Genomic DNA, 14,010 nt, shown 5'->3' with positions numbered 1-14,010 from the left:
CTGGTGGTGGTGGTGGCTGGTGCCTGAGGCCTTACGGAGCCCGGCTGGGGGTTTGTGCTTGGATCGTGGAACAGCGAGTAACGGGGTAAAGCTGTCCGAGCTCAGCCCGCCTCCGCCTCCCTTTTTCCGCCTGCGCCGGGACGCGAGGCCGGGGTCTGGAGAGAGGCCTAGGCCGCGGGGAGGCCTAGGCGGCGGGTTGCTAGGCAACAGCGCGGCGCGCAAGGCGCGTCACTTCCGCCGCGCCGCTTCCGCCACCACCACCGCCGCCATGGCCGACCCCGCGTCCCGCCGCGTCTCGGTGTTTCCCTCGCCGCAGGAGCTGGGCCCGGCCCTGGCGCAGCTGGTGGCGGAGCGGGCGGCGGCGACGGCCGGCGGCGGGCGCTTCTCGTTGGGTCTCTCGGGAGGGAGCTTAGTGGGGATCCTCGCCCGGGACTTACCCCCGCCGTCGCCTCCCAAGGCCCCGCCGCGCCGGCCAGTTGGCTGGTGGCTTTCTGCGACGAGCGGCTGGTGCCGCCCGAGCACCCGGAGAGCACCGCCGGGGCCTACAAGGTGAGCGGGGCCGGGGCGGCGGAGCCCTGCCGCCGTGCCCGGGCCGCTCCTGACCTGCCTGCCTGCCTTCCCCCCCCGCCCCGTTCTCCGCAGGCCCAGCTGCTGCCGCGGCTGCCCGGCCCCGGGCCGCGGGTGCTGGCCCTCACCCCCGGGCTGCCCCCCGCCGCCGCCGCCGATGACTACACCGCGCAGCTCCGCCAGGTACCGGCCCTGGAGGGGGGGGGGGAGCTGGGGGTCCGCGGGAGAACGTGTTCCTGCCCCGGCTCCATCTCCCGTTCTCTCCGCAGGCTTTCCCGGGCGAGGACGTGCCCGTTTTCGACTTGCTGGTGCTGGGGGTCGGGCCGGACGGACACACTTGCTCCCTCTTCCCCGGCCACCCCCTGCTCCAGGTGAGCTCGGCCGCTGGCCTTTGATCCCACGAGTGTCCGTGGGGATGCCGTTACCCCCGTGTTTTCATCGGTAGCTGGCAAATAGCGTCCGTGCGGCAGTTCCTGATTTGGGGCTGTCGTAGTTTAAAGAGGAGAGAGAAAAGCTGCCGTGGGGAGAAAAAAAGCTGTTGGGGTTGACTTCTCCTCCTGCTTTCTTCTTTTAAATTTTTCCTGATTTTGGGAGCTTGAGGGGGCAACAAAAAAGGAGCTCTTGGCTTGGGTGGGGATGCGGAAGGGCTGAGGACCCTCGGTCGCCCTCAGCAGCTGTCGCTCGCCCCGTTTACGGTCAGAGCCTGGATTGCTCCCCTGCTTCGGGCTTTGTTTTTTCTTTTTCTCTTCTTTTCATGGTTTTTTTTCGCTCTGATAGGAGAAAGAGAAAATAGTTGCTGCTATTACCGACTCTCCGAAGCCGCCGCCGGAGCGAATAACGTTAACCCTGCCCGTGCTGAACGCGGCGCGGATGGTTGTGTTCGTGGCGACGGGGGAAGGCAAAGCTGCCGTTTTAAAGGTTTGGACCCAAACCGTTCATCTTCTTAACGAGAATCCAAGGCGTCTGGGGGGAGCGAGCGATCGAGAGGCTTCAGTCAACCGCCGAAGCGTTTTAGGTGCGGTTTGTGGTTCCCTTTCGCCGAGCGCTGGGCTGAGGCACCGTTCCCTCTCTCCCAACAGCGCGTTTTGGAAGGCGACGAGGAAAACCCCCTTCCCGCCGCTCGCGTCCGGCCCCGCTCCGGGCAGCTGCGCTGGTTCCTGGACGCGTCGGCGGCCAAGGAGCTGACCGTCCCCGTCGAGAAACATTCCGTCTTGTAGAGCCGACTGCCGGCCAGGCTCGGCTGACGGTAACCGCAGCACCGGCTGCGTGACATTCCAGGTGAAGAACACCACGTTTGATCGTAGCGCTCGGTTGTGGCACAAAACACGGGTTTTTGTATTTTTTTCCCTTTTTCTGGACCAAACGGTGCTTTGCCGAGCACGAATTTCCACGTAATAATTCCTTCGGTTCGGCGGGGGCCGGGCGCCAGGTTGGAATCGCGCCCAGTGACGGCGTTCGCGCGGTTCGTTTCGGTCGTTGTGACGTGAAAGGGGTGCGCGATATTAAACGGACGGATTTCGGCTCTTCTGCTCCTGGTTCTTTTTCCACCTGGCCGCGCTCTTCCGTAAAGGGGGACTCGAGGAGCGGGCGCGGGGTTCGGGGTGTCGGCGATGTGAGGACGGACGGACGCTTGTCTGGAGCAGCTCTGGCTGTAGGGTAGCGCTCGGTTTCCCTCGCTGCTTTGTTGGATTTGTCTTTGTTAATCTTGACTTTAACCGTGCTTTAGTTCTTGCCTAAACCTCAGCGTCGGTGGCTCCTTCCGGCCTGTTTTTTCGCGTTCCTGCGCGCGTAGCGGTAAGGTTTTCGCTTTCAGTAGCGGAGAATGCTTTGAGATCGCACGGTGTCCGACAATCTGCTGGTGCAGCGGGGACGGCGTTCCTGTACGGACAAGCTGAGTCAGAAAAGGCAGGTGACTTTTATGCTCTTGGAACCGCAGCGCTTCCCTGCCAGATTTGGGGAAAAAAATCCCAGAATTGAGGTTCCTGGGCTGGATGTGGATATTTACGGATACGTTACAAAGAAGCTGGACAGGACTTGGAGCAGAAAAGCCCGAACCTGCGGTGCAGGGCGCAGCCGTCGCTCTCGACGGCATCTTTCAGAGCCGCGGAGTCAACGGCTACCGGAGCACGAGCGATTCGGCCTTCGTCGGCGAAGGACCCGGGGTTCTGGTTTGTCCCTGCCGTCCGTAATCGTCTCTAGCGCGGCCTTCCGGGGGGTACGTATAGATTCCGGTGGGAGCTGCGGAGCAGGACTGGTTAGCGGCTGTTCTCGGTATCTCCGAAATCGCTTTTGAGGAGATATAGACAGAAAGTGTCAGGATTTGTGAGTTAAATGTGAAGGTAATGAAAATCACGTTTGTATCTGCCCGATAGCCGAGCTCCGCATCTTAAAAATGTGAAGTAAACCGGCAAAGCAGATGCACGCGGGCAAGGCTTGGAAACTAAAAATCTAACGCAAATTTAAAGTAATGTTTAAAATAACACGATTCCCCGTTCTTGGACCTGACGAACGACGCAAATTTGAATGAGATGGTTTTGCGACGCGCAGCGGTAGATTTTCATGCGTCCGGTCCACGGTGCCGTGTCTGTGGCAACCTTCTCTTGCGCAGCAGCGCCGTGTTATCCCTGTAGTGATTCCGAAACCTTTTTCCATCCGGCTTTATGGCTTTTTCTAAACTATCCCCCCTTGTCTTAAAAGTATTTGGGCTTTTTTGGGGGGTCTGATGCAAGTGCTGGGTATTTCTGCTCAGGGTTTCCTCTTCCTGCACATCCCACCGGGCGTGAAGGGTATCAAAAACCGCCGGTTGCGTAACGGTAAAAATGGCAGATTTCGTTCAGCTTGGTTAGGGAAGCGAGAGCAGGTGCGGAGTACGGCAGCGAGCGTTTCCGTGATGCGCTCTCAGATTGGGAAATAACTCCGAAAAATCCCCTTGCTGTATCCCACTCGGTCGCTTCTGCGTCGTTCCTGAATTCCTCAGCCCTGTGGTGGGCTCTCCTGGGCTGGCGGTAGCCGAGAGGGGGACGAGGTGGGCAGAGCGCGGTGTACTGAGAGCAAATTTGGATAAATCCGGTTGTGCCTTTCCGAGCGTCGTGTAAATTTACAGCCTGAACCGCTTCAGCGTCCTAAATTTAAATTCCGGGGCGCGCAGCCTCGTCTTGAATAGTTCTGTGTTAATTAACGGTAAGCAGCAATTATTTCTGGGATGGAAACAGCACGTGTGGGCGAGCGGAGAGACAGCTAGGGCCGTCCCGCTGCGAAAGCAGGACCCCTCTGAGCCACGACGCGGCCGAGCGCAAATTCACCCGGTCTCAAAACCCAAATCGGAAACCAAATCGGTGCCGTTTTTAGCGTACGAAACTTGGGGTGAAACCGGTAGAACGGGGTGGGAAGCGGCAGCGGTGCCGCTGCCCCTTTAAAGCTTCCGCTGTGAGCGGGGAGGGGGGGGCTGCTATCAGACTTTATTTGAATAGTTATAAGCCGCTGATCTGGAGGGGAGCGAGAGACGGAAAAGCTCTGCCGGGGCGGAGGAGCTGGAAGCCGGCATGTGGCACGTCCCCTCGGAGCCCGGCCGGCAGCGAGCGCGCTGAGGCCGAAGATGGGAGGAAGGTGTTCGAGCTCCCTGAACGGGAGGCAGCGCAGGTATCTGCGAGGTGAGAAACGACTTTTACTGTCTGCGTTGCCCGTTTTTTTGCGGGGAGGCGGGGGGAACAGGAATCCTGTTTGCGGTGAGTTGCGGCAGGCTCCCTCGGCGGTGTCAGCCCTCCTTCCGCACCGCGAGGCTGCCGGCGTCGGCCGGGCGCTCGCTGAGCTCACGTTTGGGCTTCGCGAGACGCGAAAGCTAATTTAGCCGTCGGTTTTAAGGCGTTAGTTGGACAAAAACCGAGCGAGCGTGCGAAATGAGCCTCCGAGCTGCTCTGGTGCCTTCCTCTTCGGACGGCTCTCGGACAGAGGGCTGGGAAACGCCTCGTCGCTAGGCTGGCAGCTCGCTGCCCTCCCTGCCGCCTCCTGTGTCTCGAGCAACGCGTTTCTCTGTGCTGTGAGACGCCTCTGGAGCGTCAGGCTGGGCCCGTGCCGTCTGACTCTTTCCAGCTCACAGGGCGTGACATTTCAGTAACTCCGCCGTCGATGAATTTGCTCCCTTGTTTCCATCTTTCCAGCTGGCGGAAGAAGCGTTTGGAGAAGCGGCGGCACGTAAAAAGTCTTTTTAAATCGTGATTAGCCTCAGACCCTCTGACATTTCAGATCCTTGTTTTGAGCAGGCGCCTTCCCGTGCTTACGCTGAGCGCCTTCCTGGGGTGATAAAGCACCCGCGGTTTGGGAGCGGGGTCCGGCGACAAGCGCAAGAAATAAGGAGCCGTAGCTCTTTATCTCTTGAGCTACGGAGAGGTTGCTTCATGCCTCGGCGCTCGGCTTCCGCTGCTGCTCTTAGAGGAGAGGAAAAAAAAAAAAGCTGATTAAAAACAACGAGCAGCTTTCTCTGGGAGGAGGGCACCCCCCCGAAACCGGCTCTGTTCTCGCTGGGCCTGCAGGTCGCGCAGACGCCGCGATGAAGAACTTCGTGCCCTATTACCGGAGGCAGCTGGCGACTGCTCTTCTGAGACGGCTCTCGGGGGAGCTGGACCCCCGAGGCAAACCGGCCCTGCAGCTCCTGCCGAGCGAGGTAAAAGCCCGGCGCGGTCTCCCCGAGGAACGCTTCACCTCCTGAGGTCGAGCTTGTCTCGGAGGCGTCCGTCCTCCTGTGATCGGGAGGACGCGGCTGCTGTTCCCCGTCTCGGTGCCGCTTCATCGCGTAGTTGAAAGTTACGCAGAACGGCGACCTGCGACTAGGGAAAGCTTTTGCGGCTTAGAAGTAAAAATATTCAGGAGCATATTTGAAGAGAGATGAGAAGGTGGGATCGACAGCCGAGGATCTAAGCTCACAAATTGATGCCAAAGACCATCAGAGCCCTTAGAGCGTCGCTGCGGGTTACCGCAGAGAGCGGCGATGCGTTTTTTTAGCTCTCTCTCTGCTTTTCGTCACCACTAGATGTCCGCGTCCAGCTGCCTCTCGCCGTTATTTCTGCAACGCCGGGCGACGGCTCTGTCTCCCCGCGGCGCTGACGCTTTGCACCTTTGCTGAGGTTTTCTGGCTCTTCTCTCGTGTGTCCTCAGCTCCGGGGGCCGCCCGACGCCGCTCTGCACGACGGATCGCTCTCCCAGTATGACGGCGATTCCCGCAGCTGGCAGGAGAATTACTTCCTTCTGCTTGGAGATTTTACCCTGCAGTGGTTCGAAAGCGAAGAGGTAAATGTGCTCCTGCTGCGGAGGCTGCAAAATCGAGGGGTTTACGCGGTCAAACCTCGTTAAATCCTCTCTGAGCATCCCTTGCACGCCAGCATGCTCGTGTAAAAGCCTGCCGCTTCCCACCCACTTGCACGGAGAATCCTTCCCCAGACGTATTCAGTTCCCTTTAAAATTCGTCCCGGTTTACTGCGTCATGTTGGATTCTTTTGTTGGTTTAATTGTTGCTGCTCGGCTGCGCCAAAGAGGCACCGAGCTCTGCGGTTGGCGTAAGCCAAGCCACGAGAAACGAACCCGCTCGCTGTCGCCAGCCGCTCCGGGGTCGGCGGGAACGATCCCGCTGAGGATTCGCCCTTTGATTTCTTTTCCAGGCCCTGAGGAAAGGCTGCGAGCCCAGAGGCTCGACCGCTCTCTCTGGCTACGTGCTGCTCTCTTCGCCGAGTGAATACGCCGAATCGCTCGGCGATCTGTGCCAAGGACTCGCAGGTAACGCCGTGACGCGTCGACGGTTAAGAAATAGGTAAGGGCCGAGGTGCGAGCGGGGTTCAGTCACCTCGGAGCGTGACGGAGGACGAGGCGAACGCGCGGGGCAGGTTCTGCGTCCAGCCGAGAGACCTCGCGCCAAAAGACGCCCTGGAAACTTCCTTACGTGTCGGCAGGGCCGTCGTGCTGGGGGCTGAACTCACGGCGTCGCCCAGACTTGGCGCTTTGGAGAGCTCACGCAGCTAAATCCGTTGTTTTCCTTGTTTCTCCGCGTCCTCTGGCCTCTCCCCCGGCAGGCAGCTGTGCTCGGGGCTGCTGGCGGCCTGCGCGGCTTTACTTGGCCAGCTGGAAAGCTAAAATTTGAAACCCGAGCGGCAGGAAAGCAGAAGCAGCTGCCGAGCGGCTTTGCCAGTGACTGAAATTCATTTCAAATGGTTTTCGCTGTTCGGCTCTTCGGCGTGCAGCCCGCTGGCTTTCATTAGAGAGCTGCCTACCGTAACAGAGTTTAGATCTGGTTGTGAACAGCGGTGAATTGCTGTTGTGTTTTGGTTTTTTTTTTTAAATTGTAGACAGCACCTTTTAAAATAAAAAATTTAATGGGATTGGGATCTTTCCCAGTCTGCTGCAGTCACTGGTTAAAAAGGAAGCGGAGGCTTTACCGATTTGCTCTCGGAACAAAACGTTTGTACTCCTCCCCTACAAGCGGGTCTTGCTGTTCACGACGCTCCGCCAAAACTCCTTTCGTCGTTGCGTTTAATAACGGGGCGGGGGGGGAAAAGAAAAGCCGCCCGCCTCGGCACAGGCCGCGCCAGCCGATCCCGGCCCTGCGGCGTTTCCCCGGCTTGACGGCCGACGTCTGGCGGGGTGCGATCCCCCTCGGGGCTGAGACGCGGCAGGCCTCGGCTCCTTCTTGAAGGACGACGTTCGATTTCTGTCTGTCGACTGGTATTTCTGAATGAAAAGACGAACGACAGCCTCACCGCTAGCGAAGCTTCCAAGAGTTTATAGGGAGTTAATTTACGGTGGTACCTGCGCCAGCGTACGTTGTGCTTCTTCCTCTCTCCTTCCTCCCCGAGGTGGCAGCCCCTTCGCCGACCCGCCGGGAGAGTTTCTCTTTTTCCTCTACCATCCCTTCCGGAGGCATTTCTGCTTCTGCGCGGGCTCGGAGGGATCGCGGCGGATCTGGAGGGCCGCTCTTCGGGACGGCATTCGTTACCGCAGTACGGGTGAGGCTGCCGAAGCGGGTGGGCGCCGGCTGACGAAGCAGCGAGGGCCGAGAGCGCGAGCTCTCTGCCCTCGGGATCTTTTCACAGATCGAGTCGGTCGTATGTTATTTTAATAACGTTATTTTAAACATAGCGCGAGTCGGGTCTCGCCACGTTTATGCCTGGAGGGCGAGAGCCGCTTGCAGCCTCGGGACAGTTTTTAGCCGCTGCCTTCCTGCAGTTCCGCCTGGTTTGGTGGGAATCGCTGCGAGCGGCCTCGATTAAACGTCACCGGGACTAACTCGTGGCTTTGTCCTTAGAATTACAGAGGAGGGATTCTCTGGAAGCGGAGGCGTTCCTCGAGGCTGTGCGGTTTTACAGGCAAGAGAGAGGCCGCTACGGCGCAGGAGATCTTCTCCTGGGGCTGGAGCCTGAGGTCGGTAACGCGTTCGAGACCGGAGCGTTTCCAGCCAGGCTGTTGCTCCGAGGTGGTTTCAGCCGCTTGTTTTGGATTTTAGATCCTCGGGAACGTGCTGATGGAGGATTTGCTGCCGGTGCTGCGCTCTCAGGTGCTCCCGAGCATCCGAGGGTCCGAAAGGCGGCGGCGGCAGCTGTGGCTCCAGGTGAATGCCCGCGGCGTTGTTGGCACCTCAAAGTCAGGGCTGCGCCGACGCTGGCGCACGCGGTGACAACCGGCGTGCTCGCAGGGAGAGCGGAGCATCGGGTACAAACGTCTCGGCTAAAGGAGGACTTGCCCAAAACGGCCCGTTCCGCGGCCGCTTCCCGTGGAAGCGCTGGAGGGGAAAACAGGGAGCGTTGCGGCGCGTGAGCGGTGCGGCTGGTTCTGCGTACGGGCAGCGAGGGGGCGGTTGTAACGGAGAGAGTTAATTACTTGATATTTGGGTTGGGTGAAAGGAAGCTTGGATGAGTCAAAGAATTTTAGGAGCGTGACGCGGATGGGAGGCGGATTTCCGTTCAGCGGTGAGCCCCGTAACCTGACCAGGGAGCGGCAACGTTGCCAAAATTTGTGCCTCTCGCCTCTCCTTTATCCCTCCTCTCCCTGGTTCACCTGCTCCTTGTCGGCCGCCCAGTTTCTGCAGGAGGTTTACGCCCTGATCCTCGGCGAAATCTCCAGCGAATTCGAGGGTTTTCAGAAGGAGAAGGAAAAACTACGGATTGAGCTGGAGAAGAAAATTCGCCCCGACCTGGATCAGATGCTGACTCTGAAGGATCAGATAGGCAGCAAACTCCAAGGTTGGGCCAACGGGGGGAAACGCTGGGAGAAAAGGCAAAAAATATGCAGGTTAAAAAAAAAAAAAAACAAACACTAAAACTGGATAAATCCGTGAAATTTGTCGGCGCGTAGTTGCGGGCCTTAGTTTGTGAAGTGCCGGCTTGGATAGCGGTGTTCTGGGAACCGCGGGCCAACAGCTCGGGCGAATTTGGGTGTGAGAAAGAGGGGCTGTGGGTGCAAGATGTCGGGTGACGTTTTTCTGCCCGAACCTGAGCCCCGCGGGCGTGACTCTGCGCCCCGGGGAGCGCGGCACGGCGGGGAGCGCGGCACGGTCTGTCGGGTGACGCGTAGCTTTCGGTCTTGGCAGCCGTGGTGCAGAGCCCGGCGGAGTCGTGCTGCGGCCGGGGAGTGGAGCCTCACCTGGACTGCGTGCTGGAGGAACTCCTGCGTCCCGTCAGCTCGGGAGTCGAGGCGGTTCGCTCGCTCTTTGCCCAGAGGGTCGACGAGATGATCGGACTCGCCCGGAGCTCTCCCGTCGCGGTCCTGCAGAAAGAGGTAAGGCGGCGACGGGCCGGCGAAGGCGGCTGCTCTTTTCCAGCCCCGCCGCCGTTGTTGCGGGCGCCGGACCGATTCTTGAGGCGTTCGGCGGCGGCGCGGTGCCGCAGCTCGTTCGAATCGGCGTCGAATCCTGGCAGGAAGGTTCTCACGGGGCTGAGCTTTGTTAAGCGCCGAGTCTTTCAGCTGCTGGGGAGGTGTCGGAGGGCGCTTCTTGCTCGCGCTCTTTCCCTGAGCACGTGCTGCCGGTCCGTACTCCTGAGAGGACACGGAGAGAACGGGGGGAGCCGGGAATAGGGAGCCGGCGATCCGAACGAGCCGGGGAGCCGACGCTGCGAAGGAAGGGGGAATGCCGTGCGCCGCCCGAGTAACGCGCCGCTGCTCTGACGTAGCTTCTGACGCTGGGGAGAACGTCCTGGCAGCCCGACGTCATGCAGCCGTGCTACGAGGAGGCCGACCTGTATCGAGCGAGCCTGCGAGGGCTCGAGGAGCGGTTTGGCTTCCGCGGCGTGACGAGCCTGGTCCTCGGCGCGCAGAACCTCATGCAGCGAGTAGGTGGTGACGCTCGGCGGCGGGGAGAGGGCGGGGGGGACACCGACGCTGCCGGCTGGCTCCGGCCTCCGCCGCTCGCTTCCCTTCCTCGCGCTCGGGTTTTTCCTTGGCCTACCCAAAAGGCGCGAAGCAAAGGTCTGAAAAGATTTTTCTTAGTTTAAAAAACCGACAAGTTGGCTCACCGAGGAGGAAGGGGACGAGACGTGGAGGAAAATCCGGGGTCCCGCCTGCCTGGTGCCGCCTCAGCAGGGTTTTTTTTGATCTTGCAGCTGATGGAGAATGCCACCCACACCTTCCAGCAGCTCTCGCAGCAGCACCTCGGCCAGGCGGCCGGCCGCCACCGGCTCACCCAAATGCTGGGGAAAGTCAAAGAGCGGGTGCTGAAGGTGAGGCGCGGGTCGCTCCCCCCTTCCTTTTACGCGTGCCGTGGGTTTATTTCGGTGCGGTTTGGGTTTTTTCCGTTGAATCGCCCCGCTTCGCTGCGTTTCCCCGCGTTTCTGCGTCGCGCTCGCGCCGCAGACGCGAGGTTGTTGCAAAGGGATTGATCCTCTCTGGAATTTAATTGCAGAAGTTTGACTACGACAGCAGCTCCGTCCGGAAGCGGTTCGCTCAGGAGTGGCTGGTCCGAATTTTTCTTCCTTTTCTGCTGAAGCAGTTGGAGTCCGGCTGTAAACTGGTACGGTCGAGCCTGCGCCGGGCTGCGGGGCGGGGGGGGGGGGGGACGGAATGGGCTCAAACAAGCGGGTTTTAGTTCAGCGAGAAAAAGCGACTCCTTCCCTCGGCGTAGCCTTCCCCTCTCGCCAGCGTCCTGGCGCTCGGGAACGGTCTCTCCGCAGAAAAGAGCTTTGAATTCAAGCTGGGGCGGCGCGGGCTGCCAAACCGCAGCCCTCTCCTAGACGGCATCCCGACAAATCTCCTCCGAACGGACAGAAGTCATGTTCTGTTTCGTGCCGCCGTGGGTGTGACCGCCCTGTAGCGGTTTCCCAGAACGTTCTCCTTTTATTTTTATTTTATTCCCTTTTTTTTTTTTTTTGCGTCTTCCCCTTTGCCGTGCCAGACCGCTCCTGGATCGATTCCCTCCGTAGCGCGTCCCCGGGGGTGGTTTTTGGAGGTGAAGGGCGCTCTGCCGCGGGGAAAACGTAGGCTCCTCTGGGATCCGAGGGCGCCGCTGTAGACTCTGCTCTCGCTCTGCCCGATTTTTTGGGGAGCCGAACCCGATTCCTGTCAATTTTTCCCGTCCTGGCCGCTGCTTTCGCAGCCTCCCGCCTCGCTGGGAAGGCGAACGCTGACGCTGCCCCGCTCTTTTCCCCCCCCGCCTCCCGCCCCGGGCAGGAGCTGCCGCAGTACGAGAGCTTCGTGTTCGCCGACTTCAGCGGCATCATTAACCTGGAAAATATTTACGAAGAAACGGTCCTGGCTGCGCTGCTGCCGGCTGTCGGCAAAGGTGAGGGGGGCTGCGTTCCCCGGGGAACGCCGGGCTGGAATATCCCCCGTCAAAATATTTACAGTCGCCAAGTCGTCGCTGCCGCTTTTCCGTACGCGGCAGAGATTCTGGGTTGGTTTGGGGTTTGGTTTTTTTTTTTTTTTTTTAAAGCCGTTAAACAGCGATTTCCATGTTTGTACGTTCAAGTCGCTTTCCAGATGTTGCCCTTGGTCCGTTCCAGAATCCCAAGGCTGAACTATTTTCTTCCTGCCAGTTTTCTTTCCCTCCCCCTCGCTGGCTGGAAGCTCTGAACGCTCCGGCTGCCCAAAGCCGGGGGAAAAAATCATCTCATTTTACAGGCGTGATGTCACGGGCGGGCTGCGAGCTCCTCGCGCCGCGCCGGACAGGGCAGCTTTTATGGGCAGGGTGACTCAGGAGCCGGGGCGGCGCGGCGGCCGTCGGCCTCGGCCGCCGGCTTCGCCCTCCGTAAATACGAGGCGGGGACGGGCGACGACAATATTTCGCCTGTTACCGGAGCTGTTGGTGGTTTGCTGTCGGCCAAGAGTGAAAACAGGGTGAAAACCGGCCGAGATGGGCCCGCGTTCTTCACTTGGAAGTCAAATTTTGAGAATTTTCCTTGCAAATTTTACTTGAAACTAGAATTTGGGAGGTGAAACACTTGAAAGTAACATTTTGAAGGTAGAAATACTTGAAATTTGGAAGGTGAAATACTTGAAAGTAACATTTTGAAGGTAAAATACTTGAAAGTAACATTTTGAAGGTAAAATACTTGAAATTTGGAAGGTGAAATACTTGAAAGTAACATTTTGAAGGTAAAATACTTGAAATTTGGAAGGTGAAATACTTGAAAGTAACATTTTGAAGGTAAAATACTTGAAATTTGGAAGGTGAAATACTTGAAAGTAACATTTTGAAGGTAAAATACTTGAAATTTGGAAGGTGAAATACTTGAAAGTAACATTTTGAAGGTAGAAATACTTGAAAGTAACATTTTGAAGGCAGAAATACTTGAAATTTGGAAGGTGAAGTACTCAAAAGCAACATTTAGAAGTCAGAAATACTTGAAATTTTGAAGGTAGAAATACTTGAAAGTAGAGTTTTGAAGGTAAAAATACTTGAAAGTGAAAATTTGAAAGTAAGAATGCTTGAAAGTGTGAAATTTTGAAGGTAAAAATACTTGAAAGTGTGAAATTTTGAAGGTAAGAAAACTTGAAAGTGAAGTTTTGAAAGTAGAGAGTACTCGATAGTACAATTTTGAAGGTAAAAATACTTGGAAGTGAAATTTTGAAGGTAAAAATACTTGGAAGTGAAGTTTTGAAAGTAAGAGTACTCGAAAGTACACTTTTGAAGGTAAAAATACTTGGAAGTGTGAAATTTTGAAGGTAAGAATACTTAAAGTGAAATTTTGAAGGTAAGAGTACTCGAAAGTGAAATTTTGAAAGTAAGAGTACTCGAAAGTACACTTTTGAAGGTAAAATACTTGGAAGTGTGAAATTTTGAAGGTAAGAATACTTGAAAGTGAAATTTTGAAAGTAAGAATACTCGAAAGTGAAATTTTGAAGGTAAGAGTACTCGAAAGTGAAGTTTTGAAAGTAAGAGTACTCGAAAGTCCACTTTTGAAGGTAAAAATGCTTGGAAGGGTGAAGCTGTGAAGGTGAGAACGCGTGGCAGTGAAGTTGTGAAGGCCGAGCGTGACTGCCGTTCCCGTTTCAGCGCTGGCAGAGGCCTCGCGCCGCGACAGCCACAACCTCTGCGGCGAGAGCTTCTCCCGCCCGCCGCCGAGCGCCGAGGAGCGGCTCTACCAGGAGATGGGCTGAGGAGCCGGCGTCGCCGGACCGGGTGTGAACCCCGCCGGGGGGGTCCCTGCGGGTGGGGGTCGGCGGGGCCGTGTCGGGGCGCGTGGAGCCCAAGCCTTCGGCCCCGCCGGGAGCGGTTGTGCCCAGCGCCGTCGGGTGAAGAATGGAGCGATTGGAAATGGCCGACGCATCTGCGGAGTGTGCCTGGGGGGGGGGCAAAGCCCCTGGGTCCACGAAGGGCAGGGGAGAGGGGGGAGGAGGGAGAGGGGCAAGGGGGGGCAGAGGGAGAGGGTTGCAAGGAGAGGGGGAGAGGGGGCAAGGAGGGCAGAGAGGGAGGGGGGCGAGGAGAGGGAGGGGGGCAAGGAGGGGTGGAGGGAGAGGGGGCGAGGGGAGGGAGAGGGTTGTAGGGAGAGGGAGGGGGGCAAGGGGGGGGGAGAGGGGGTGAGGGGAGGGAGAGGGAGGGGGGGAGAGGGGGGGGTGCAAGGGGGGGGAGAGGGGGTGAGGGGAGGGAGAGGGGTAAGGAGGGGCAGAGGGAGAGGGGGTAAGGAGGGGCAGAGGGAGAGGGTTGCAAGGAGAGGGAGGGGGGCAAGGGGAGGGAGAGGGGGGCAAGCGGGGAGGAGGGAGAGGAGGCAAGGAGGGGCAGAGAGGGAGGGGGCGAGGGGAGGGAGAGGGGGGAGAGGGGCAAGGAGGGGCGGAGGAAGAGGGTTGCAGGGAGAGGGAGGGGGGCAAGGGGGGGAGAGGGTTGTAGGGAGAGGGAGGGGGCAAGGGGAGGGGGGGAGAGAGTGGGGTGCAAGGGGAGGGAGAGGGGGTAAGGAGGGGCAGAGGGAGAGGGTTGCAAGGAGAGGGAGGGGGGTGCAGGGAGGGGGGGGGGGGGAGGGAGAGGGGGCAAGGGAG

At 58.4% G+C, this 14,010-nt stretch overlaps 3 protein-coding genes across 3 annotated transcripts; all 3 read left to right on the top strand.

Moving 5' to 3' along the window:
* The first annotated feature begins 268 nt into the window (after positions 1 to 268).
* PGLS (6-phosphogluconolactonase) lies at positions 269 to 2,090 on the top strand. Its single transcript, XM_050914436.1, is given in 6 exon segments — positions 269 to 437; positions 440 to 549; positions 643 to 750; positions 837 to 938; positions 1,345 to 1,485; positions 1,647 to 2,090. Coding segments are annotated over 6 exon segments (768 nt in total). The 3' UTR covers positions 1,785 to 2,090.
* Positions 2,091 to 4,126: 2,036 nt separating this feature from the next.
* Positions 4,127 to 6,736, top strand: LOC127028740 (protein Niban 3-like). Its single transcript, XM_050914446.1, has 4 exons — positions 4,127 to 4,217; positions 5,097 to 5,227; positions 5,719 to 5,850; positions 6,219 to 6,736. Exons 1-4 carry the CDS (start codon positions 4,163 to 4,165, stop codon positions 6,369 to 6,371), a joined length of 471 nt encoding a protein of 156 aa, XP_050770403.1. The 5' UTR covers positions 4,127 to 4,162; the 3' UTR covers positions 6,372 to 6,736.
* Positions 6,737 to 7,228: 492 nt separating this feature from the next.
* LOC127028725 (protein Niban 3-like) lies at positions 7,229 to 13,172 on the top strand. The gene is made up of 10 exons (XM_050914425.1): positions 7,229 to 7,556; positions 7,856 to 7,971; positions 8,054 to 8,158; positions 8,627 to 8,789; positions 9,137 to 9,324; positions 9,717 to 9,875; positions 10,146 to 10,262; positions 10,445 to 10,552; positions 11,209 to 11,320; positions 13,034 to 13,172. Exons 1-10 carry the CDS (start codon positions 7,286 to 7,288, stop codon positions 13,135 to 13,137), a joined length of 1,443 nt encoding a protein of 480 aa, XP_050770382.1. The 5' UTR covers positions 7,229 to 7,285; the 3' UTR covers positions 13,138 to 13,172.
* Positions 13,173 to 14,010: the final 838 nt, after the last annotated feature.

This window comes from Gymnogyps californianus, unplaced genomic scaffold, assembly GCF_018139145.2.
Source record: "Gymnogyps californianus isolate 813 unplaced genomic scaffold, ASM1813914v2 HiC_scaffold_40, whole genome shotgun sequence".
Lineage (NCBI taxonomy): Eukaryota > Metazoa > Chordata > Aves > Accipitriformes > Cathartidae > Gymnogyps > Gymnogyps californianus.
This window is presented reverse-complemented; position numbering and strand designations above follow the sequence as displayed.